This window comes from Mus musculus, chromosome 3 (assembly GCF_000001635.26).
Source record: "Mus musculus strain C57BL/6J chromosome 3, GRCm38.p6 C57BL/6J".
NCBI classification, from domain to species: Eukaryota; Metazoa; Chordata; class Mammalia; order Rodentia; family Muridae; genus Mus; species Mus musculus.
Window position 1 is genome coordinate 157552091 of NC_000069.6, and position 25178 is coordinate 157577268.

General features: G+C 43.3%; 1 protein-coding gene across 4 annotated transcripts in view; it reads left to right on the forward strand.

Moving 5' to 3' along the window:
• Positions 1-14730: 14730 nt before the first annotated feature.
• Ptger3 (prostaglandin E receptor 3 (subtype EP3)) overlaps positions 14731-25178 on the forward strand; it is a 77938-nt gene continuing 67490 nt past the window's right edge. For 2 of the 4 annotated variants that reach the window (NM_001359745.2, NM_011196.4), the window contains exon 1: positions 14786-15755. In NM_001359745.2, coding sequence (NP_001346674.1) covers positions 14928-15755 — 828 coding nt within the window. In that variant the 5' untranslated portion in view covers positions 14786-14927. Of the gene's footprint in view, positions 15756-25178 lie in introns of all 4 variants that reach the window. The other 2 variants (XM_011240038.2, XM_006501140.3) reach the window with 2 other exon arrangements.

Sequence of the window (25178 nt, forward strand, 5' to 3'; positions counted from 1 at the left end):
CCTTACCCTCCCACTCCCACTTCTTGGCCCTGGCATTCCCCTGTACTGAGGCATATAAAGTCTGCACGGCCAATGGGCCTCTCTTTCCACCTATGGCCGACTAGGCCATCTTCTGATACATATGCAGCTAGAGACACGAGCTCTGGGGGGTACTGGTTAGTTCATATTGTTCCACATATAGGGTTGCAGATCCCTTTAGCTCCTTGGTTACGTTCTCTAGCTCCTCCATTGGGGGCCCTGTGATCCATCCAATAGCTGACTGTGAGCATCCACCTCTGTGTTTGCTAGGCCCCAGCATAGTCTCACAAGAGACAGCTATATCTGGGTCCTTTCAGCAAAATCTTGCTAGTGTATGCAATGGTTTCAGCGTTTGGAAGCTGATTATGGGATGGATCCCAGGGTATGGCAGTCTCTAGATGGTCCATCCTTTTGTCTCAGCTTCAAACTTTGTCTCTATAACTCCTTCCATGGGTGTTTTGTTCCCAATTCTAAGAAGTGGCAAAGTGTCCACACTTTGGTCGTTGTTCTTCTTGAGTTTCATGTGTTTCGCAAATTATATCTTATATCTTGGGTATTCTAAGTTTCTGTGCTAATATCCACTTATCAGTGAGTACATATTGTGTGAGTTCTTTTGTGTTTGGGTTACCTCACTCAACATGATGCCCTCCAGGTCCATCCATTTGCCTAGGAATTTCATAAATTCTTTCTTTTTAATAGCTGAGTAGTACTCCATTGTGTAAATGTACCACAATTTCTGTATCCATTCCTCTGTTGAGGGGCATCTGGGTTCTTTCCAGCTTCTGGCTATTATAAATAAGGCTACTATGAACATAGAGAGCATGTGTCCTTCTTACTGGTTGGAACATCTTCTGGATATATGCCCAGGAGAGGTATTGCAGGATCCTCTGGTAGTACTATGTCCAATTTTCTGAGGAACTGCCAGACTGATTTCCAGAGTGGTTGTACAAGCTTGCAATCCCACCAACAGTGGAGGAGTGTTTCTCTTTCTCCACATCCTCACCAGCATCTGCTGTCACCTGAATTTTTGATCTTAGCCATTCTGACTGGTATGAGGTGTAATCTCAGGGTTGTTTTGATTTGCATTTCTCTGATGATTAAGGATGTTGAACATTTTTTCAGGTGTTTCTCAGCCTTTCGGTATTCCTCGGGTGAGAATTCTTTGTTCAGCTCTGAGCCCCATCTTTTAAGGGGGCTATTTGATTTTCTGGAGTCCACCTTCTTGAGTTCTTTATATATATTGGATATTAGTCCCTATCTGATTTAGAATAGGTGAAAATCCTTTCCTACTCTGTTGGTGGCCTTTTTGTCTTATTGACGGTGTCTTTTGCCTTACAGAAGCTTTGCAATTTTATGAAGTCCCATTTGTAGATTCTCATCTTACAGCACAAGCCATTGCTGTTCCATTTAGGAATTTTCCCCCTGTGCCCATATCTTCGAGGCTTTTCCCCACTTTCTCCTCTATAAGTTTCACTGTCTCTGGTTTTATGTGGAGTTCCTTGATCCACTAAGATTTGACCTTACTCCAAGGAGATAAGAATGGATCAATTCGAATTCTTCTACATGATAACCGCCAGTTGTGCTAGCACCATTTGTTGACAATGCTGTCTTTTTTCCACTGGATGGTTTTAGCTCCCTTGTCAAAGATCAAGTGACCATAGGTGTGTGGGTTCATTTCTGGGTCTTCAATTCTATTCCATCGGTCTACTTATCTGTCGCTATACCAGTTTATACCATGCAGTTTTTATCACAATTGCTTTTTAGTACAGTTTTAGGTTGGGCATGGTGATTCCACCAGAGGTTCTTTTATCCTTGAGAAGAGTTTTTGCTATCCTAGGTTTTTTGTTATTCTAGATGAATTTGCTGATTGCCCTTTCTAATTCTTTGAAGAATTGAGTTGGAATTTTGATGGGGATTGCATTGAATCTGTAGATTGCTTTTGGCAAGATAGCCATTTTTACTATATTTATCTTCCCAATCCATGAGCATGGGAGATCTTTCCATCTTCTGAGATCTTCTTTAATTTCTTTCTTTAGAGACTTGAAGTTCTTATCATACAGATCTTTCACTTCCTTGGTTAGAGTCACGCCAAGATATTTTATATTATTTGTGACTATTGGGAAGGGTGTTGTTTCCCTAATTTCTTTCTCATCCTGTTTATCCTTTGTATAAAGAAAGGCCATTGACTTGTTTGAGTTAATTTTATATCCAGCTACTTCACTGAAGCTGTTTATCAGGTTTAGGATTCTCTGGTGGAATTTTTAGGGTCACTTATATATACTATCATATCATCTGCAAAAAGTGATATTTTGACTTCCTCTTTTCCAATTTGTATCCCTTTGATCTCCTTTTTTTGTCGAATTGCTCTGGCTAGGACCTCAAGTACTATGCTGAATAGGTATGGAGAAAGTGGGCAGCCTTGTCTAGTCCCTGATTTTAGTGGGATTGCTTCCAGCTTCTCACCATTTACTTTGATGTTCGCTACTGGTTTGCTGTAGATTGCTTTTATCATGTTTAGGTATGGGCCTCAAATTCCTAATCTTTCCTAGACTTTTATCATGAATGGGTGTTGGATTTTGTCAAATGCTTTCTCTGCATCTAACGAGATGATCATGTGGTTTTTGTCTTTGAGTTTGCAAAACCCACCTCTTATTGGAGATACTATGCAAACCTTTGTCGAATTCTTCCTGAGAAGCACTTGTTTTTCCATTTGGTCATAGTGACACTTGTCACTTTGCTGCTTACCAGGTTCTATATCACGTGCTCTTTCAGATTTCCTGATGTGCCTCCCTTTTCCAGTGAGAAGCAAAGTAGATCAAATGGTGTGAGCCAAGGCAAGCCAGGTGTGCAACATGAAAACACAAATCAGAAGTATTGTACAAATAGGTAGTTACCAACTATTAAAAAGCTAAGAATTATCTAGGTCTCTGACCATAGCCTGTAAAATATCGTTTTGTCAGTTGTAATGGTATCGGACAACACTGTAGAGCTTGTATGTGCTAGTAAAATACATGACAACCATGCTGTTGAAAGGCTGAAATAGTACTGCAAGGTGATTGTATGGTGCAGTGTTCTGCTTCATCTTTAAGGTAAACTACTGTACATCCCAAGCCACAAAGAGTTCTGCATAAAAAGCACAACAGAGAAAAGTATTCTCAGTCAAGCCAAACAGTATCACTAGGGATGATGAAGAAATGGAAGCAGGTTCTGAGTAAGGACAGTAAACAAAATCTAAAGAAAAGAAATGAGTTTGCTTCTGAAGTGTATTTGAAAATTGTGAATAATGATAAAGATCAATGGATTGGAAGGCCTTTTATTAGCGCACCTATTTATCTTCAGAGTACAAAGCAAAAACTGGAGCTGCAAGGGTGAAATACAGATTTCTTGCCACAATGTGATTTAAGTAAAAACAGACTTGAAAACTGACCTGGCCTAAGGTACTAAAGATCACTTGAAATGGTCTGTATGCCATTTCAAGTACCTAATTAGGAATATGGAGTGTCTTTTGTCTGTGATAAGATACCTTCACAATAGCTTTAAAGGATGGGTTAATTTGGCTCAAAAGAGTTCAATATACAGTGAAAGCAGCAGGTAACACTGAGGATCAGCAGATAGCCACAGTGCATGCTGCTACTCAGTTCCCCATCTCATAGTCCAGAATTCCTGGCTCAGCAAATTCTCCCACCCATTATTAGGTCTTCTCTGTCAGTTAATGTAATCAGGATATCCCAACAGGCATGTTCAGAACCTACACACAAGTGAGTCTAGGTTCAGAGCTGACAATATACATACTATAAGAATCAATATACATAAAAATTCAAGAACATTTTTTAGCTACTCCAGCAGAAATCAAAATAATGGTTAATCCTCGAGTAATCAAGGCAATGGTTAGCTACTAAGTTCAAACAGATCCTCTTGTTTAATTAGAACTGTATTTCAGTCTAGATGGCTGACAATTGTACGTGCTTGTGTAAAACTATGAGCTATATATACTATATATATTGTATGTTAGAACCCACCTTAGAAACACAGTCATTCAAACTGAATATGAAGATGATAGGAAAGACTCCAACCTCATACACCAGAAAGGTTGACAAGACTTTCCTATGCCTTATCCATTGTCCTTTATATTTATTGTTGGGGTCTGGGAATCATGGCACAAAACACTCAAACACCAATCTCAGTCAAATAGGGATGGTTTATTGAACACCATACCCCAAAACTGATCAGGGCCACATTGCAGGGTCAGGAGCTGAACCATGACATTGTGTCAAGATCCTATTGGGCTTTTTAAGCCTGAGATCTGCAAACATCTGTGCCAAGTTATTCCACCAATCAGGATTTAGGGATAGAGGACTTCCTTAGGAACATGTCTTGTACGGTTATCCTTCTCCCACTGGTTGGGGTATTCACCTTTGACAGGGGACTTGCCTTGTCTAACATTCCTGTCAACTTACCAACAGGATGTCAATTACCCACATAGCTGTTGAGAGACCAGATCTTTTGAGTTCAGACTCCATCTTAGAGAACCTGACCTAAGGTTGAACTCAAGTCAACAAGCCAGAACCTAGCACCAGTTTCCAGGTTACTCCACAGCAGACCCGTGCCTCCAGGTTACAAGCCTGCCCCTGGTACTTCATAACAACCACCAATCAAAAGAAAAGCCGAAGCTAAGTTTACAGTTTGGCTCCCAACACCAGCCAATTGTGTTAAATGCCATAATGGCTCCCCAATCAGATATGTGCCAGGCTAGGTAACCGCTTTTTGCCTCTATAAATGCTTGCTTGAAACAAGGTTGGGGGCTCCACCTTCCAGTTCTGCTGTGTCAGGGTTGGCAGGGAGCCCAAGCTGGAGTAGACCCTAATGTGATTGCACCAGAATTGGCTCCTTGGTGGTCTTTGGTGGTCACAAATGCTTCCTGTCACAACACTGTCTCTGCCAAGTAGAATGTCAGGTCTCAGGGAGGTCTTGGGAACTTAAAACTTTACTCAACCCCTACTCAAAATGGAAGTCTTATTCCAAATAGTTTCTTATATTGGTTCAGGTGTCTCTTATGTTAGGGTCCATCCCAGGAGCTGCTTATGAAAGCAAATACCATAAAAGCTTAAACATAGGAGCAGGAAGTACTGCTGGGTGGTTGGTTCAGATCCAAGGTGACTGTGCGTAAATATACAAACCAATTCTACTGACTTCTAATAAAACTCTTTTTTATGTTTCACTAATTTACAGTTAAATCTTCTTTCTACTCCAGAACCCAACCAAGAATACTACACTAAACATTTGATTCTTTTCTGACTTGAGATAGTTTCTTGGTTTTTTTCAGGACCTTGGTCTTGTAGAATACTTGTCAGGTATCTGTGGAATAATCTTCAGTCTTAGTTTGCCATTTCATTTCTCTCATTAGACTAGGATTACATGTTTTCAGAAATATTACTCTAAGAATGTGCTTATTCTCTCTCATCTCATGAAGTGTATGATATATGCACCTGGCATCTCAATCACCATTGCATGAATGACGTTAGCTTTCTCTACTATGAAGTAATTTTTCAATGTATTTGCTGTTAATGGTATCTGGCATGCATTGATAAGCAGGGACACTTTTCTAATACTGTTATGTACATATGTGATCGCTCTTGTGTATTCCATTACTTATGAATATGTGAATATACATCTATTTACCTTATACACAGGTTACAATTCTATAACCTGCTGAGTCCTGCTTGGCCGTGTGTAAGGGATGGCATGACATGGTTCCTGCCCCTGGAACAGAGCCAGCAGGGTGTGGGCCTTCACAAGTGTTGATGGTTAGTATGGGCAAAAGGCTTGTTTGAATAATAGTATACATAATTTCATGTTCCTCCTTTGAAGAATGCCCTCTCTATCAAGGTTAATGACTCCATAATAATCAGAGACAGAACAAGTGTGGGAGGCAAGGACATGGCTATGTCTCAGCAAAGTGGTAGAATGCTGTGACTTTCAGGATAGCCCTTAAGGCTGTGGGGAAGAACACTGAAAACATAAGTTTGAAAATATATAATTTCAAAACTAGGCAAAATAAAAGGATGCAAAATAAACTGTATAAGGAGCTTCACAGATCTAAAGGAACAAAGGCAGCTTGCACTACCAGCCAGCGCAAGAAAATCCAACTGCAGGCAAATGCCTGAGTTCAAGATCAGCCTAGGACAGATTGAATTTCCAGGCCTGGTCAAAATGGTAATTCCAGGGCGGGGCCTCACCCAGCCTTCTTATTGCCCATGCTTTTGCTTGCTGTCTCTTCCTGGAATCAAAGGGCTGGGGTCATGGGGTGCTGATTCATGGGATAATCAAAAGGGTACTTGGGGTAAAGACTCGATTGATTTGTAAAATAAAAGACTGGCCTTTTTGGTGTGCAAGAGATGATTCTAGTCGTGCCTAGTAAAACAAAATAAAACCCCATTACCATTTTGCTAAAAGAGCAAATGTTTTAATTTCAATTTTGAGCTGGGCCTGGTGGTAAAAGCCCTGGTTATAGCCACTTGAGATACTAAGGCAAGAGACTTGGAAGTTGAAAGCCTAAATGGGATAGGGATAGCTCAGCAACAGATCACTTGCCTAACATGTGTGAGATTTGGGGGCACTGAATTCATCCCTAGTATTTGAGGATTAAGCTGTGAATATTAAAAAGAAAGAAAGGAACCTCAAAAAGTATGTGTGATACAGGAATTCAAACACCACCTTTAACAGGATTCCTCAAAAACCACAAAGAAAAAGGTGAAGGGCAGAGCAGGTAAATGAGAAGCAGGCATCTCTATTGTAGTTTGTACAGGTGAGGGCAGTGACAGTCCCATAAGGAGTTCCTCAGCGACCAGAGGAGAAGACTTTTCACTCAGGGTCACCATAAAATTTATTCCACAGGTTGAACTGAGTGTTCTTCACACTAGGAAAGCAGAAGCATGCATTCTTTTGTTTTGTTTTGTTTCGTTTTGTTTCATTTGTTTTTCGAGACTGGGTTTCTCTGTGTAGCCCTGGCTGTCCTGGAACTCACTCTGTAGACCAGGCTGGCCTTGAACTCAGAAATCCGCCTGCCTCTGCCTCCCGAGTGCTGGGATTAAAGGCGTCCGCCACCACACCCAGTGCATGCATTCTTTTTAAAGGAGAAATTTCTTCATAATGAAAAAGGAAATGCCCCAATCTCTTCATGTTTGTTAATTTGGAAGTGTAATACAAGTTGAAATTCGTAAATACCCTTTAAACTTGCTTAATTTGTTTAAATGATTTTATAAAATCAAGGCAATTTTTAAAAGAGTAAAAGATTTTGAAACTGTTTTAACCAGGGTGGTACCCAAAGAGATTGAGATACGTGAATATGTACGAGATCTGTTTAAACTTAGAAGTAGTATTACTGGTAGATGGAAGAGTGAATTATATGGTTAGTAACATTGACTGAGCCTGGGAAGACTCAAACACAAGACTGGGAAGGAATCTTGAAAGTCTATTTGAACATCGTCAGTGTTAAAGGCAAAGCCAATGCTGTAGAGAGAAATCTGGAAGGCATCAGCCCAGAGCTTACTAATGGAGACTGACTGCATGATAGAGTCCCTTAAATTCACCAGTGTGTTTTGCTGAACATTGTTTCTCTTAGAAAAATGCAGAAATAATCTGTATTATTTTTTTTTCATTGCTATTACAAAATAACTAACAAAACAGGGTTTGTTTTGGTTGACAGGTTAAGAAGCCTTAACTTCCATGATAATAGAAGCATGAGGTATCTGGTCACATTGTAGCAGGCCTCCTGGGCCATGAAACTATTGACTATACTCAACATGGGGTTTCCTTCCCCAAACTTCTCTGGAAACACCCCTAAAAACATACCCAGCAGTATTTTTCCTAGATGATTCTACATGCAGTCAAGTTAACAAGATTAATCCTAACAAGTTTATGCCTTGTCAATTTGACATCCAAACACATTAAAATCCTAACATTTCACCATGTCTCCTAAAGCCTCAGGTTCATCTCATAAGGCAAATTACATTTAGTTTTTTAAAGTCCCCAGTCTCTCTGATAAGTGGATATTAGCCCAGAAGCTTAGAATACCCAAGATACAATTTGCAAAACACATGAAACTCAAGAAGAAGGAAGACCATAGTGTGGATACTTCATCCCTCCTTAGAATGGGGAACAAAATACCCATGGAAGGAGTTACAGAGACAAAGTTTGGAGCTGAGACGGAAGGAAGGACCATCCAGAGACTGTCCCATCCAGGGATCCATGCCATAATCAACCACCAAATGCAGACACTATTGCATATTCCAGCAAGATTTTGCTGAAAGGACCTTGATATAGCTGTCTCTTGTGAGGCTATGCCAGTGCCTGGCAAATACAGAAGTGGATGCTCACAGTCATCTATTGGATGGAACACAGGGACCCCAGTGAAGGAGCTAGAGAAAATACCCAGGGAGCTGAAGCGGTCTGTAACCCTATAGGAGGAACAACAATATGAACTAACTACCCCCTGAGCTCGTGTCTCTAGCTGCATATGTAGCAGAAGATGGCCTAATCGGCCATCATTGGGAGGAGAGGCCCTTGATCTTGCAAAGATTATATGCCCCAATACAGGGGAACGCCAGGGCCAAGAAGTGGGAGTGGGTGGGTTGGGGAGCAGGGGGTGGGGGAGGGTATATGGGGATAGCATTTGAATTGTAAATGAAGTAAATATATAATAAAAATTGTTTAAATAAATAAAATAAAATTAAATATAAATAAATAAATAATAAAGTCCCCAGTCTTAGCTATTACAGGCAGGGTTGCACTTTGTGATTCAAAACAATGTCTTAATTGTGAGTCCCTACAAAATCAAAACATATTCCCACTATTCAGCACAGAGTAAACATAGTAAACATCACCTTCTTAAGGGATATGTGGGGCAGGGGGCTGGACAAAAGTGAGACCAAAACCCAGCAAGACAAACAACAAATCTAACGTCTTAGGTGCCTGTCTTCATCTGGTAGAATTGGGCAGACCCACCCTACAGTTCTGCCACCTCTAGTATACTGCCACCTCTAGTATACAGCTTTGGGCCCCATCTTTAGATAATCCAAGTAATGATGGTCCCACTTCTCAGAATCACCTTGCTGTATCAACTACTGTTCATTATTATTACAAAATTCTTGACAAAAGCAATTCAAGTGTTTGGTTTCTCTTACAGTTTGGGGACGGGCTGAGTTCACAGTGCAATGCAGTCATCCTGGCAGAGGTAAAACACAACTAACTGGTCAGTCACATCACACCCAGAGTCAGGGAGCAGAGAGATTGGCTGGGTTCCTTCTTTCCCTTTTCTGAATGGAGCTGCCCACACCCAGGGTGAATGTTCCATCCCTAGTTAATCCTCTCTGGAAACACCTTTACAGACACAGGCAAAGATTTACCTCCTGGATGAATAAATCCAGCCAAATTGACTGTGAAAATAAACTACCAAATAAACAAAACATTTAAAAAAAATAATTGGCTAGATTGTTAGCATTCAAGAAGGATGAAAATTTCCAGGAATATTGACCCAAAGGGGTGATCATATGTTACTAAACAAACAAAATATGCTGCCAGGACACTCCTAGTAATTACTGTCAGAGAAGAGTTAACAAATGTTCTGTTTTAGACTAGATTTATAGTTCAAGCATACATTTAAATCTTGGTTCTTTCTATGTGTGGTCAAGGTCATGTTTATTTTTATTTCTGAACAGATTTGATTTAGGGGTTTGTTTTTCAGACAAGATCTTGCCAGGTGGCCTTCACCAGGGTCTTCAAACTTATGGAAATTCTCCTGCCTTAACAAATCCTGAGATTATAGTTAGGTAGCACCATAATCAGCTTTATAATTGTATTTTTTGAAGACCTATGACAAAAACAATTTAACTTGCAAATATGTACCATGGTGTATATATGTAATAAAGAGTTCATACACATATGTACAATATATTGTATTTATTGTGTGTATATATGTATATATATATATGTATATATATAACATGTATATTTCTAGAATATTCTCTTTCACTGAACTTTGCCTTAGTTTCTTCCATGTGAATGGTATATAAACTCTACTTCAGAAAATATCATAAGTTTTTGGGAGGACTAAGCTCAGAGCCAGGCTGATCCAATGATAGGCTGCACACTGACAGTTTGGGAGACTAGGCCTACAAGCTATTTCCCAGAAATAAGAACCTGGATCTAGGAACTCATGATTAGCCTACCAGAGCCCCGGGCAACCAATCTGAGAACACCTTGTCATCTGGCCTGAAGTTAGAGTAGTAGCTAGAATGAATAAGCAACCCTCCAGGGAGGTTTCTGAGCCTAACCAATTGTAGAATTAGTCAGACCCCAAGAGATAAAGCTAACCAATCACCGTAAAAGGACGCATATCCCTGCCCAGAATTCCTCTAACTAACATTCGAGCCCACTATGCATCTCCATTCCCAAATCGGGAGACCTCTGCATTCGGGAAATTCAGCTGAATAAACACTCTTTGCTTTTGGATACTGTTTGAATCTGGGATATCATTCTTTGGTGATTCTTGAACCCTAACATTTTGGTGCTTAAATTTGGAAAGGACACATTAAAAACAGCAATGGTGGAGCTGGAAAGATGGCTCAGCAGTTAAGATCACTAACTGCTCTTCTTCAAGAGGTCCTGAGTTCAATTCCCAGCAACCACATGGTAGCTCACAACCATCTGTAATGGAATCCAATGCCCTCTTCTGGTATATCTGAAGGGAGCAACAGTGTACTCATATAAGTAAAATAAATATTTTTTAAAAGAGAAACATTACATTAAAAAAAACCAGCAATGTCTTCCTATGCTAGTATCACATTGCCTTGAAAAATTAATAAATGTTAGTTTTAAATAACAAAGACCATATTCTGCTAAAGTATAACTCAGTAGAAAACATTTGAAATGATTTTTAAAATCAGAGAGATTAATTTAAAAAATAAGTGGGAAACATGAAACAGAGGGCTGTTATTGGAATGAAGCTAACTGCTGAACCTTCATGAACATACCCTGGGAATCAGGGGTAGGGAAATCACAGCTGTACACATAAAAGGTGCTAGTGACTGCAATCAGGCTTGGAGAGGAGTCACACAACTGGGCCTACTGTAGAGATGCAAAAGAACCCATTCTGATCCACATCTCACAGCTGAACTCTGCCCAAAGTGAAGAGGCCTCTCAGAAAAGAAACAAGTACTGAGAAGCTAGAAATCATATAATTGTTGAATATGTCTACAGCTTAGATGCTTCTAAAGGAATGCCTACCCACTATGGGCAATTCAGGATGCATCAGGAAATTGAAAGACGCACCATTACCAGAGAGTGTGGTCCCATTACTGATTTACCAGCAAATTACTGAAGCACAGAGAAGGTCCATCTGCAGTGAACACAGAATAAAGCAGGCATGAGAGAGTGAAGACTCAGAAATAGCAACGGGCTTGTAATTCAGGAATTGTCCAGTGGGTCAGTCAAGTGACCACAGGAAAAAAATGCAACCCAGAGTCACTACAATGTATAATTTCCACTAAGTTATAGGATGCCACCTTCAGAGTAAATCAGCCCACAAATACAAGACTCCTGGGATCCCTCTACTTCCCTCGGTGGGGCTTCTGAAAAATCAAGAGATTGATGTTGAAATATAAACCTGATAGGTGTAGAGGCTTCAATGTGTTGGTTGGCATCCCTAAAACTAAGACAGTGTGTAACAGACCAGGTGCCCAGTGAGTACTCACTGAATGACTGAAGACGAAGGATGAGAAAGAACCACTGTTCTTACATGGCAACAGTGGATCTGGTTCTGAGGCCAAGTCCCTAGGGACGTTTAATGTGGTAAGTTCATACACATTAGCTGAATATTAAAATGTGGTTGAATCTAAAAAAAATGATACAAATGAGATGAATCATTTGCATATTGAAATTAAAATATTAATATTTTAATATTAATCTCTAGAGATTAATTTAATCTCTAAAGCAGAATTTAAATGTGACGATAGGTGAATATAAGCTTTAATGTTTTTGAAAAATGAAAATACGCTCCTTTTATTTCAGCCTCCACTGGTTTATTGGTTAATCAGAGATTCAAGTACAGGGCTGAGCTCATTCCCTCAAGCCTGTGGAAATGATCAGTCTAGTGATAAGATTTGTAATCCCAGCAATGGGGGCAAGGGGGACAAGGATCCTTATCCCTGAGGATCACGGACTAGTCATTCTATCCCAATTTGTGAGCTCCAGGAGATGAGAGACCCAGTCTCAAAGTACATGGAGGGAAAGAGGAGAACATGATCAGGTATTGGGGTGGGGTGGGGGTGACACTGGACTGAAGCCCCGAGGGCCAGCAGAAAGAATAGAAACAGTCAACCTATGGCGGTAGTAGGTGGGGGGACCCTCTAGAATGTATTAGAAACCTGGGACATGAGAGACTCTCAGGACTCAAAGGTAGGGGCCTTAGATGAAATGCCCTACAGTGGGGAGAGGGAGCTTATAGAGTCCACCTCCAGCAGAAAGACAGGACATCAAGTGAAGGGATGGGGTTGCCATCCTACAGTCAAAAACTCTGACCCAAAATTGTTCCTGTCTGAAAAAAAAACCTGCAGAGTCAAAAATGGAGGAGAGCCTAAGATAAAGAAGGTCCAGTGACTGGCCCAAATTGGCATCCAGCTCAAGGGGAGGCCTCAAGGCCTGACACTATTACTGATATTATGGAGTGTTTACAAACAGGAACCTATCATGACTGCCCTCCGAAAGGCCCAACAAGCAGCAGCTGAAAGACTCAGATGCAGATATTTACACCTAACCAATGGACAGAGGCTGGTGACCCCTGTGGTTGAATTAGGGAAAAGCTGGGAGAAGCTGAGCAGGAGGGCAACCCAATAGGAAGAGCAGTAGTCTCAACTAACCTGGACTCCGGAGATCGCTCAGACACTGAGCCACCAACCAGGCAGCATACACCAGCTGGTATGAGGCCCCCAACACACATACAGCAGAGGACTGATGGGTCTGGGTTCAGTCAGAGAAGATGCACCTAACCCTCAAGAGACTTCAGGTTTCAAGGAGTGGGGAAGGTCTTGAGGGGTGGGGGGTGGGGAACATCCTCTTGGAGCCGGGGTTTTGGGGGGAGGAGGAGGTATGGGATGTGGAACAGTTAGAAGGCAGACCAGGAGGGGGATTAAAGAATTAAAAAAAAAAATGTTTTAAAGAAATTCTCTTTAATACAAGATAGTGCATGTTAGCAGTTTAGCCACTAGAGGGGAGTGTCGTTTCAAATGAACTAAGTCAACTCTTGGCAGCTAGCAAAAGAACCAACAGGAAAACAACCAGGAGAATCTAAAAGTTACTTATTTGCAGGGTGAACAGCTAAAATGTAGGTAACTCTGGCTGGGAAAAAAAAAATGCTTCAAGAAGAGAAGGGTTTCTGAAACTTTGTTAAGAGCTGTCAACAAAGGAATACACATGGCTCCAGCTGCATATGTAGCAGAGGATGGTCTTGTCATGGTATCAAGTGGAAGGAGAGGTCCTTGGTCCTATGAAGGTTGGATAGATGCCCCAGTGTAGGGGAATCAAAGGTGGGGAGGTGGGAGTGGGTGGGTGGGTGGAGGAACACCCTCTTAGAAGCAGGGGGAGAGATGTGATAGGGTGTTACAGGGAGGGGCGGGAAAGGGGATAACATGAAATGTAAATGAAAATATCCAATAAGAGAGAGAGAGAGGGAGAGAGAGAGAGAGGGAGAGAGAGAGAGAGATTGATTAACTATCTTTGCCAATACATGTTCTTATGGTCGACCTTCTCAGTAAGCATTAGGCAGGGGGAAGTGACCTAATGAATAGAATGCTAACCACTCAAAGGAAGACCTGAATTGGGATTCCCAACACCTGAGTAAAAGTAGCCTGGCTGTTGGGCTTGGGTGTGTGAGGCCATACCAGGCCGGGAGTCACAGTGGAAGACACTCCATGTTGAAGTCTGACCTCAATGTAAATACGAAAGGACTCTCTCTCTCTCTCTCTCTCTCTCTCTCTCTCTCTCTCTCTCTCTCTCTCTCTCTCTCTCTCTCACACACACACACACACACACACAGCGGGGTGGGAAATAGGGGGATGATAATGTAAACAAGTTAGTTATTAATAAATATAAAATTTTTGATCTAACTAAAGGGTGGCATATTTTCTTTGATGTATGAATTCCAGAATACTCTTAAAATTTAAATGTATCATTATACTGAAATGTCACTCAGTGAAAATGTGAATTTGCTATGTACTTTCACCTGTGTGCTTACTTGGTTTTGGATTTTTAAACTGACATTATCCTAGAAAAGTATTTTACCAATATGAGTTTGGAATTAGTCCAAAGTAAAATAAGGCAATAGTTTCAGGAAGACTTAAAACACAAACTCATCCCTATTCTTTCCCAGATGTGAGTATCATATGTATATACATATGATATTGATACATATACATATATATATTTATATATATATATTAAATAAAACAAATTCAATGACAGTCAAACATGAGGAGAAATCAGCATTGCGATTCACGCAGCTACTAACATGTCAGATTTCGTCTTTTCTCCAGTGTCACGTAACCCAAAGGCTGATGAGCACTTTACAGAGTCCCAGAGCTGGAGAGGCAGACCTAGGGGGCGCGGCGCCAGGTGATCCCAGCCCACACCGCCCTTCGCCTGCCTACTCGCAGCACCGCCCCTCGAGCTCCAAGGCGCGGGAGGAGCCTCGCGCGGCGTCGGGCGGCGCCTGTCCAGTCCCCGCAGCCTAGCGCGGGAGGCGGCGGGCGATGGAGAGCAGAGCCTGGGCTCCGGCTGTCCCCCAGTGCACTCTGCTGCTATCCCGCAGCTGAGCCGGGAGGCTCCGGCCCCGTGCGCCCTACCGTGGCCCCGCCACTATGGCTAGCATGTGGGCGCCGGAGCACTCTGCTGAAGCGCACAGCAACCTGTCAAGTACTACCGACGACTGCGGCTCCGTGTCCGTGGCCTTTCCCATCACCATGATGGTCACTGGCTTCGTGGGCAACGCGCTGGCCATGCTGCTCGTGTCGCGCAGCTACCGGCGCCGCGAGAGCAAGCGCAAGAAGTCTTTCCTGCTGTGCATTGGCTGGCTGGCGCTCACCGACTTAGTGGGGCAGCTCCTGACCAGCCCGGTGGTCATCCTCGTGTACCTGTCACAGCGACGCTGGGAGCAGCTCGACCCATCGGGGCGTCTGTGCACCTTCTTCGGGCTAACCATGACAGTGTTCGGGCTATCCTCGCTCCTGGTGGCCAGCGCCATGGCCGTGGAGCGCGCCCTGGCCATCCGTGCGCCGCACTGGTATGCCAGCCACATGAAGACTCGCGCCACGCGCGCGGTACTGCTGGGCGTGTGGCTGTCTGTGCTCGCCTTCGCGCTGCTGCCGGTGCTGGGCGTGGGCCGCTACAGCGTGCAGTGGCCGGGCACGTGGTGCTTCATCAGCACCGGGCCGGCGGGCAACGAGACAGACCCTGCGCGCGAGCCGGGCAGCGTGGCCTTTGCCTCCGCCTTCGCCTGCTTGGGCTTGCTGGCTCTGGTGGTGACCTTTGCCTGCAACCTGGCGACCATCAAAGCCCTGGTGTCCCGCTGTCGGGCCAAAGCCGCCGTCTCGCAGTCCAGCGCCCAGTGGGGCAGAATCACCACGGAGACGGCCATCCAGCTCATGGGGATCATGTGTGTGCTGTCCGTCTGTTGGTCGCCGCTATTGGTAAGTAGTTGGTAGAGTGGGGGCGTTTGTAGGGAGCCGTAAATGTAGGGAAACTTTCTGAAAGTGACTAGCACCCAGAATTCCTGCCGCTCATGCGGCCCCGGGTTGCAGCCTCCAGCCAAGAGCCTAAGCCGCTTGCGGAGCTTACAAGAGCTAGTCAAGTCGGTCCAGACTTGCCAGGCGCTTGTGAAGATGCAAACAGCCTAGGCACAGAGGTGGGTAGACGCTGCTCAAGCCAGTGCAGACTGATGTTTGCCCCTTGCGTTATAAGAGGAGGTATGATGACAACTCTAGCTCAACCTGCTAATCCCGCTGCGATGTTTGGGCACCTGGGAGCCAGGCAGGTCCTATGGCTTCAGCCGCACAGCAACTAACCTTCTTGGCAAACTGTCTTTCTGTTGCCAGCACTAAAGGTTCTCAGGTAGCTACTGTCTGCAGGGAGGGTCAGGAAGGCACAGATGCCGCAGCCCCCTAAGAAGCCGGGTACTGTGTACACCAAAGTGGAGGACTCTCCAGTAGCACACACACACACACACGCACTACCCCCCCCAACACACACACACTTGTGCCCCCCCCCCCCATCCTTATAGAGGAGTGAATCGCAGATCTCCGCAATTCCAGAGACAGGAGGTAAGGGTTTCTCGGTCCTTGGCATCGTATCCATCACAGAACTACCCAGAGGAAGCCATGCTTCCGCATGCTCCCTATCCCCAACTCTCACATGGTGTTTTTGAGGGTTTTTTTTTTTTTCCTGTGGCACTTGTAGCTAGAAACTTCTGTGGATAAGTGTGGTTTGCTAATTGGCAAAGAATGGATGCTTACTTTGGGCTCACACAGCCTGGCTTAATGTGCAGAGGAGCATCCCCATGGTGTGGTACAGTTATTGACCATTACATAGCAGACTCGATTCTCTCTCTCTCTCTCTCTCTCTCTCTCTCTCTCTCTCCCTCTCTCTCTCTCTGTCTGTCTTACATCTCTCTCTCCCATTTACATATACAGTTCAGTGAGGTCAGCGACATGTTGATGTGCCACATAAGGTTAATCTCCTTTCAAATGGTTATATGGTTCTTTTCTTTACCCACCCTCCCTGAGTATGTATGACAAGCCTTAGAGATCCCTGCGGTAACTGGCCTGGAGTTGTACAGACAGGACAGTGCTGCTGGGACCTAACTGCTCACAAGTGACTGAGTAGTCACTGTTCTCCAGGAGCTGGAGCACAGGCTGATGTCATCACCATGTTTATCAGAACCAGCACCAATTTTAGACATTTACTGCTGTGGTTGAGGAATGGGGTGTAGGTGGCCAAGCAGAGGGAAATGAAGCTCCCAGAGTAAACACTTCACTGAACCAGCATGGCTTTAGAGGCAAACAGTGTCCCAACATAGCACAACTGTCAGGAGTCCTGCCCTAGGATCCAGAGCATAGAGAGATGCCTGTAAAACACAAGAATGGGGTGACTGCACGTTTGGATGATCCCAACTGGTTGCATTTTAGCTAACACTTTATACAATAATTTCTCAATAAAACAGTTAAAATGAATTCAACATGAGGTTGTATCAGAAGAGAAATTTTGTTTCAAAATTGGCATTTTTGTTTATTTCTGCATGTGTGTATATGTGATCGAGAAAGAGAACGCACACGTGGAGGTGTGCACATGTGCTGTTGATGACCTCCGCATGTGGGGCCTAGAGGCTGGGGTTAAGTGTCTTCTTTGATCATGTTTCACCTTATGTATGAGGCAAGTTCTCTCATTGAAACCCAGAGCTTGAGCAGGGCGTGGTGGCGCATGCCTTTAATCCCAGCACTCGAGAGACAGAGGCAGGCGGATTTCTGAGTTCAAGGCCAGCCTGGTCTACAAAGTGAGTTCCAGGCCAGCCTGGGATACACAGAGAAACCCTGTCTCAAAAAACAAACAAACAAAACAAACAAACAAACAAGAAACCCAGAGCTCTCTTACTGTGTTGGTTAAGCTGGCTGGCTTGCTGCAGGAATCTCCTCTGCTTCCCATTCCTTCTGATTACAGAGTTACTGAGGCCACTGCACTTACACAACACTTTATCTAGGAGCAAGTGATCCAAACTCCGGTCCTCATAGTGTGACAAGTGCTTTACCAACAGAGCCTTCTTCACAGTTTGGGAATAGGCACATTTTTAAAAATGGTTGCAATTTCTTTGGTGTACCATCAAAGCACATATCAGCATATTGTCATAAAGAACTGTAGTACAAACTTGACATTTCCATTAGAAAGACATGAACAGAGCCCTTTTCTTGGTAGGTAAAGAGGCTACAAGAGCCTCGTGACCTTTGTTTCCACCTGTAAATGTCAACATGAGAAATTGTCTTTGCACATTTTCTCTGAGTAAAAATGTAGATTTTCTACTGTCTTTGGAGGAGTTAACATAGGAGACTGATGCATATTCTGCTTGGCTGTAAATTTATGTTGTTTTGAAGTCTCTCTGATAATAATTGTTACTGCTACAAAAAAAAAATAGTTATTCTCTTACACCTGTAAGAAAAGAATGGCCACCACCTGTTCCACCTCACAAACTAAAGCACAGCTGCTGCCCTTCCCACCACACTCGTTCCTAGGCAAAGCACCAAGGAGCTTTTCTCTCCTAGAAGCTTAGAAGCTTTGCTGATTACAAGATGTGAAGCTGTCAAGATGATGAAACCTGCAAGAAGGGTCCTACTGGGTAGCTGAGCATTGTTTAGTCCACATTAAGTGTCAAACTAACATGTTGTTGGCATCTGCCAGATGAGACAGCAACCCACTGACTTATGATTGTTTTTTACCTTTCCTGAGCTGTGCCCAGCAAATAGTCCGATTACTTGACATAACCATGAAGATTATGAGACACCAGAGCCACTAGGATGCTGCTCAGACATGGCCAGGAAGACCTTTTGTGTTTGTGTAGCCTGGTGACCCAAAGAGTGGATGTAATTGACTGCAGCCACTAAGGAACAACAAATTCAAAGCTATCAATACTATGAAAGGTAGGGTCTGATGAGCAAGCAGCCTTGGAACTGGACGCAGCAGCCCTGAAAGTCTGTATTCAATTCCAAGTTTGCCACATCCCTGCTCATTGTCCACACATCTTCACAAGGGATACTTCAGTGGAGATGTATTTTAAATGGTGTTTGCTTTAATAAGACCCACGGTGTAGATAGGCTTGATAGATTATTTTAGGGGACAATGTGATTATACAACATGTTAAAGAATTGTCCAAATGTCTCTGTGGGTAACTCTTGCTATATTTGGGAAGGTGCTCAAGGGGATATTACAATTCAAATATGCACCTTAGGATATTTGACTAAAACTTGTTTTATAAGGTGAGAGTATTCAGAATTCATTACATTTGTAGTTTGTTTCAATATAATATACTGTTTGGTTCTCGCCTTCCTCCCTCTGTTTTTTCTTTCTTTCATATTCTGAGCACTGGTGATAGGACAGAGGGCCATGTACTATAATTTGAACTCTACGTAGACTTAGACAAAAGCAGTCTAAGAGGAGCTGGAGAGTCAGTCTGCTCAGCAATCAAGAGCACTGGCTGCCCTTGCAGAGATCCTGGGTTTGGTTTCTAGTATCTACGTGACAGCTCTGAACTATAACTCCAGTACCAGGAGATGCAACATTCTCTTCTGACATCTATGAGTATCAGGCATGCACATCCTACACAGACATACATGCAGGCAAAATGCACATACACATAAGAAAAAAATTTTTTTCCAGAGCAATAGGACTTCCACACTTATGAGTGGAACAACTGAATAGCCATAATACAAGGTAGGCCGGCAGTCATGCCTTTAACTCTCAGATGAAAGCACCCCGAAAGAGATCCCATGGCATGGCTTAACCTCGTTGCTGACTTCAGCATATCTAGAATCCCAGGCAGTGAGGAGAGTGTACACAGTGAATCAGAGGGATACACATGTTATCACCTCAGGTTTCAACTTTACTAGTTAGTCCCCTAATGACAGAATGAAGAACTCCCCCTTGGGTAGCAGACATCAGAACCTTCTATATGAACGTTGAAAAAACAGGTTGTTAGCAGGCTCTAGTGTGTGGCTATATACAGGCTGGAAAATGGTGAGGCTGGCTGATGCTTTATTTCTAGATCAGTTTGTTGTTAGAATAGAGTGAGTGGGAAGACTGGTAAGAAAGGGAAGAGTCTGCTACCTCGATGGTATACTATGTGCCCTTGCTACCCTCGACCCCCATTTAGCTGAGTCCTTTAAGGCTGTCAGCAGCACCCACAACACCAAAATTCAAGCCTGAGCTTGAATCCTATTAGAGCCAGAGTTAGGCCCAGGATATCTACCTCTGACTTTACTTTCAGTTTTGGTTGTGGTTTGCTTGTTACTTGCATTGCCTGGAAGCATCGAATTCAAGCCTTAACCACAGCCTAGGAAGTCTTGTGCCCTCTGATGTGCAACGCACAGAGATGGCTCTTCTGTGAGCATAGTGCCTCGGGGTGCTTTCATATGGCAGAAGCACCATTCAGTGCATCCACGTTTAAAATTTGGTCAAGGGAGGTTGGTCTATGCTGTGTACTGACAGGGCTGGCTTCATAAGTGGGAGTGGACACTTTTAATAAAATAGCTGGAGGCCATTATACCCTAAAGATGAATGAGATAAATCATAACTAAAAGATGTAGACATTCTGAATTTGGGGTTTGTGAGAATTCAAATAATTCACTTCTTGAGCACTTGAGGGGGGGGGGTTCAGATGATCTACAGAATAGCAGAATTATGAGCCACCATCCTTTCTTGTTGAACAGTTGCAAAGGTTAAACACATAGGACAAACATTCAGAAATGTGTATGGCATTACATTTATAAAAGCTTGTGGCTGCCTCATGGTGCTGCAGGGTATTGTAGAACCATGTAGAGCTTAGCTTCCCTTGCAATCCCAGCTGCCCCCCAGGACAGAAGGAAGCCATTCATACTCTCAGCAGGTGCTGGGTTTTATAACCACACCGAGTTCCACTTTAGGTTTCCATCCTGATTCAGAGGCCAATAGTTGTCACCTCTATCTCCCACAGTCCTTTGTCATGGAAGTAAGTGGGCAGCTTGGACTTTCTTCTCAGCAGCCATGATGCTTGAGGGTCTCCAGAAAGGCTCTTAAATTCCCACTTTCTCTCAGAGATTCAGACTTTTATAAATGGAGGTGGGGAGGGGATTTTTCCCGAGTTCTCCTCCTAAGTGTATTACAATAATGTAGGTACAATTGAAGAATGTGATCGTTTATTCTTTCAAGATGTGGCAAATAGACAGCATACAGCTTCTTCAGTGAGGGACAGCTTGAGAACTATGACCCAAGAGTGCTGTTGTCTTCACAGAGAACCTGTACTCTGTTTTTCCGCTTTGTACTCACCCCCCACCCTCAGCACTCCACACCCTTCTTAGATTGCTAAGCCAGCCTCTGAGAGGCTGCCATTAAAAGGGCCTCTCTTCTCTCATTTGGTTTCATGCTCTGTCCTCAGCCGACTTCAGGCAAGTGCTTGACACCTGTGGGAATATGTATGTGTGTGTGTGTGTGTATGTGTGTACATACACACACACACATACACACACACACACACACATATATAACCATGAAACAGGAATTAAAAATGCCATCCCATTTCACAGGATTATAATGCAAAGCAAGATACATGCATGTGGAAAATAACAGGCGTGCAGGGCTTGAAGGCTTTCCTTCTGAGCCTGACAAACTGGTAGCTTTCCTTCATAAAGGAACATTGCCACAATGCCTCACGGGATGACCTTTATCTTCTGACTTATAGGGCATTGTTTTTTGTTTTGTTTTGTTTTGTTTTTTACAAAACTGAAAAAAAGGCAAGTCATGTTTTATGGCTTCACTGGCAAATCAAGCCGGAAAATGTGGTGAAGAGTCTAACATTTCCAATTCTTATCCTTTCTGTTAAGCTTGCAGGGCAGGGGCAGCCAGGACCCTGTTCTCTGGAGCCTGGCCCTCACTTGTGAGAGCTGCTGGGCTCCTCATCTGCAGCCAGCATTCCATACTTCAGCAGTCCTTCTCTGAATGGGAGGTGAGCTTGGGCCTCCACTGCTCCCATATCTTGTTATTGTCAAGGCTTCTTTCCACACACAGAGCTGGCTTCACTGAGAAGTGTGTGCTGTCTTTGTGTGCCTGGATGCTGCTATAGGCCGGGTTCTTCTGCAGATTCCATATAGACGGAGCCTGTAGAGTTAGCTGTACAAGTAGTCACAGACAGCAGGGCCAAACTGAGTCTCTATCACTGACTCAAATCCTAGAACTGAATTTGCATAAGTCTTAAATCAAACCACTTGTGGGGAACTTGAGTTCTACTGTTTCTTGTGCTGACCAGGCACTGACAGCACTTGGAATGAAGATAGTACATTCTGTGGTGTGCCCAGACAGTACCCGGATGACAGCCAGGATTCTCAAGGATGGGTCTCAGCACTTACTCAAAGTCCATACACTGCTTCAGCAATGCACACTTTGGCAGTTATCTGAATGACTAAAAATCTAAGAATTAGAGCTGGTGAGATGGCTCAGCAGTTAAGAGCACTGACTGCTCTTCCAGAGGTCCTGAGTTCAAATCCCAGCAACCACATGGTGGCTCACAACCATCTGTAATGAGATCTGAAGACAGCTACAGTGTAGTTACATATAATAAATAAATAAAATCTGTTTTAAAAAATTTAAGAATTAAAGATGGGGGCAGATGGAAACTTGATCATTCATCACCCAATTCTGCAAGAAGAAAAAAAAAGTGGTTATTTATTTAGGTAAAAGCCATGTCAGAGTTGGAAACCCATTATATTCGGCAATTACTGATTGGGGAAAAATACAGTTTTAAAAATATAACCTCTCATGTAGTATAGTGGTGGTGCATGCACGCAATTCCAGCACTTGGGAGGCAGAGACAGGGAGGTCTCTGAGTTTGAGGCCAGACTGGCCTACAGATCAAGTTCTATGACAGCCAGGACTTCATAGAAAAACCTTGTCTTGAAAACAACAAAAACAAACAAACAAACAAATAAGTAGATAATCACCCTCCGTTGTTTCTGTAATATTTCTTAAATGTAATTTCATGTGATTGTCAACTTTCATGTGCCTTTCTAAACACTGAATAAATTTCATAGTTAAGGATGTATTAACTGTTGTTACTGGGTGAGCCATGAAAACTTGAAGCAGATATCTTGGCTCACACCTGAGATCCAAGCACTTGGGAGCAAGCAAGGGGGTTACTGTGAGTTCCAAACCATCCTGAGCTAAGGGAGAAAAAAATTAGGCTTTGTCAAAAAATGGTAACAACATCTCCATCAAAAGAAAATAAATATAAGAGAAAAGAGAGAAAAAGAAAGAAATAGAAAGTTTTTTTTGGGTGGGGTGGGGGGTGGGGGGTGGAGAAAAGCGATACCCTTTTCAAGTTGAGAATGAGAGATTTATAACGTAAAACGATGCCTTGATGAGAATTCTCAAAATATCGACTATCTTGGTGTATGAAATTCCCTGGTAGCTCTTATTGCCTGCTGCTTTACCTGGGCCAGCCTTCTGGCAGACCAAGGAGATTTCACACACACACACACAAACACACACACACACACACATGTCCCCCAGGCCCCACTGCAGCCCCTAGGCCAGGGTGCAATAAAAGGGACCCACAAAAACACTCATCTGTTTCCTTTGTCACTTCTTGGAACTCTGTGTTGCTCCTTTCTGATCACATCAGGAGGACGTGTTGGTTCTGACTTCCTGTGGCACTGAACAGATAAGTGTGTCCCTGCTGCAGATCAGTGTGGGTTCCATGGTGAGGTCATCTGGCACATGTCTGAAGGAGAAGTGCGGAAGTCCACATGTAATAGATACAACTGCATGTTCTCTTACCCAGGTGCTCTCTAAGTATTCACTAAGCACTTATTACCATCTTCCCACACTGATGGTTCTGGTGACATCCAGCCATGAGGCTGGTTCACGAATGCAAGGGTTAGGCAACTGCACAGTTGGGGAGCATGATCATGTTGTATTCCTTGTGAAGACGTCATGGTGTTTGAGTGTGAATCCTGCCCAGCCTGTTCACAGCTATGGTGGTAATGGGTAGGAGCAGCGTTTTCCTTCACGGAGATTTTGGCAGACAGCCACACCTGTTCCTGTGATCCAGCCTAACCAGCCTTGCAAAGCTCTGAGTTATGTGATCTGAGGACTGACAGGGCCCTCGGGTCCAATGATAAAGAAAACACATCAGTTAGAGGAACCTCTTTCCCCTCAAGGACTGCTGAAAACTATGAGAAAAAAAAATTGCTCAACACAGCATTGGTGACAGGGAGGGTGGCAGCAGGAAACCAAGTGACAGAATGTCAAGGCCTGCAGCGGTCAAGTTGGACGGAAGTGGGAGGAGCCTTGGCAAGTGGCTGTGGAGTTAAGGAATAAGAATGTCCATGGCTTTCTGGGTAAGTTGTGTTGCCTCCTTGTAAACCAAGGGGTTCACATGAAATTCCAGAACTCAGGAAGACCATGTAGTAAAGAAAAACAGCTCTTTCATCTCTCTCTGGAATATTCTTGGTGAAAACCAAACTTTGTCTGAATACCTTTCCTTAGAGAGTGTTTGCTACTTTTCAAGAATAAAACATCAGATCTCAGAACTGAGCATTGTGCAAGGTGGTTTGCACATAGGTGTTTCCTAATGTCTTATGACCTTCCCAAGTGGTGGGCATCAATAGCTGTAGATCACAGATAACAAGTAAATGAAGCTGAGAGAGGCAAGGGGGCGGGGCTGGAGTCAAGCTAGGAGGCCAAGGGCAGGCTTGGGTTGTTCTTTCTCCCAGAAAAATCTCCTTTGCCCTAACCAGTTGAATCAGAATCTGCCTCTGCCTTTAGGTTTGAATACTATTCCTTGGTTTTATAGAACAAAGCTAACTTTTTCTTTTTATATTGTTAAGAGATCTCACTTTTAAAATTGACAGTTTGATCTCTGCAGCATTTAGACAAATGGTCAGCCAATCAACTTGTGTCCTAGCACTTGGCTGTGGAATTGCTGCTGTAATGTTAGTGGATCCCTACCAGGCATCCCAGCACATGGGACAGACATAGAGGAACTTGGATACTTTGGTTCAGAAAAATCAACTTTCCAAAAAGAAGAAAAAGAAAGAAGAAAGAAGAAGAGGAAGAGGAAGAAGAAAGAAGAGGAGGGGGGGGGAGGAGTCTTAAAATTCTCAATGTGCCAAGCCCAGGAAAACCAACTGATAATAAAAACGAACAAGCTGATGATAAAAAAAAAAAAGACAGATCAAAATATTAAGTTTAAGATTTTGTAGTAATTGTATCTAAGAACTAGGAAGTGCACACATTCTGAGAGTTTTTAGAAAGCATCTCAAATGTACTTCTCAGTGACCACCAAAGGCCAAAAATAACTCTGGTTTGCCATGACTCTTACA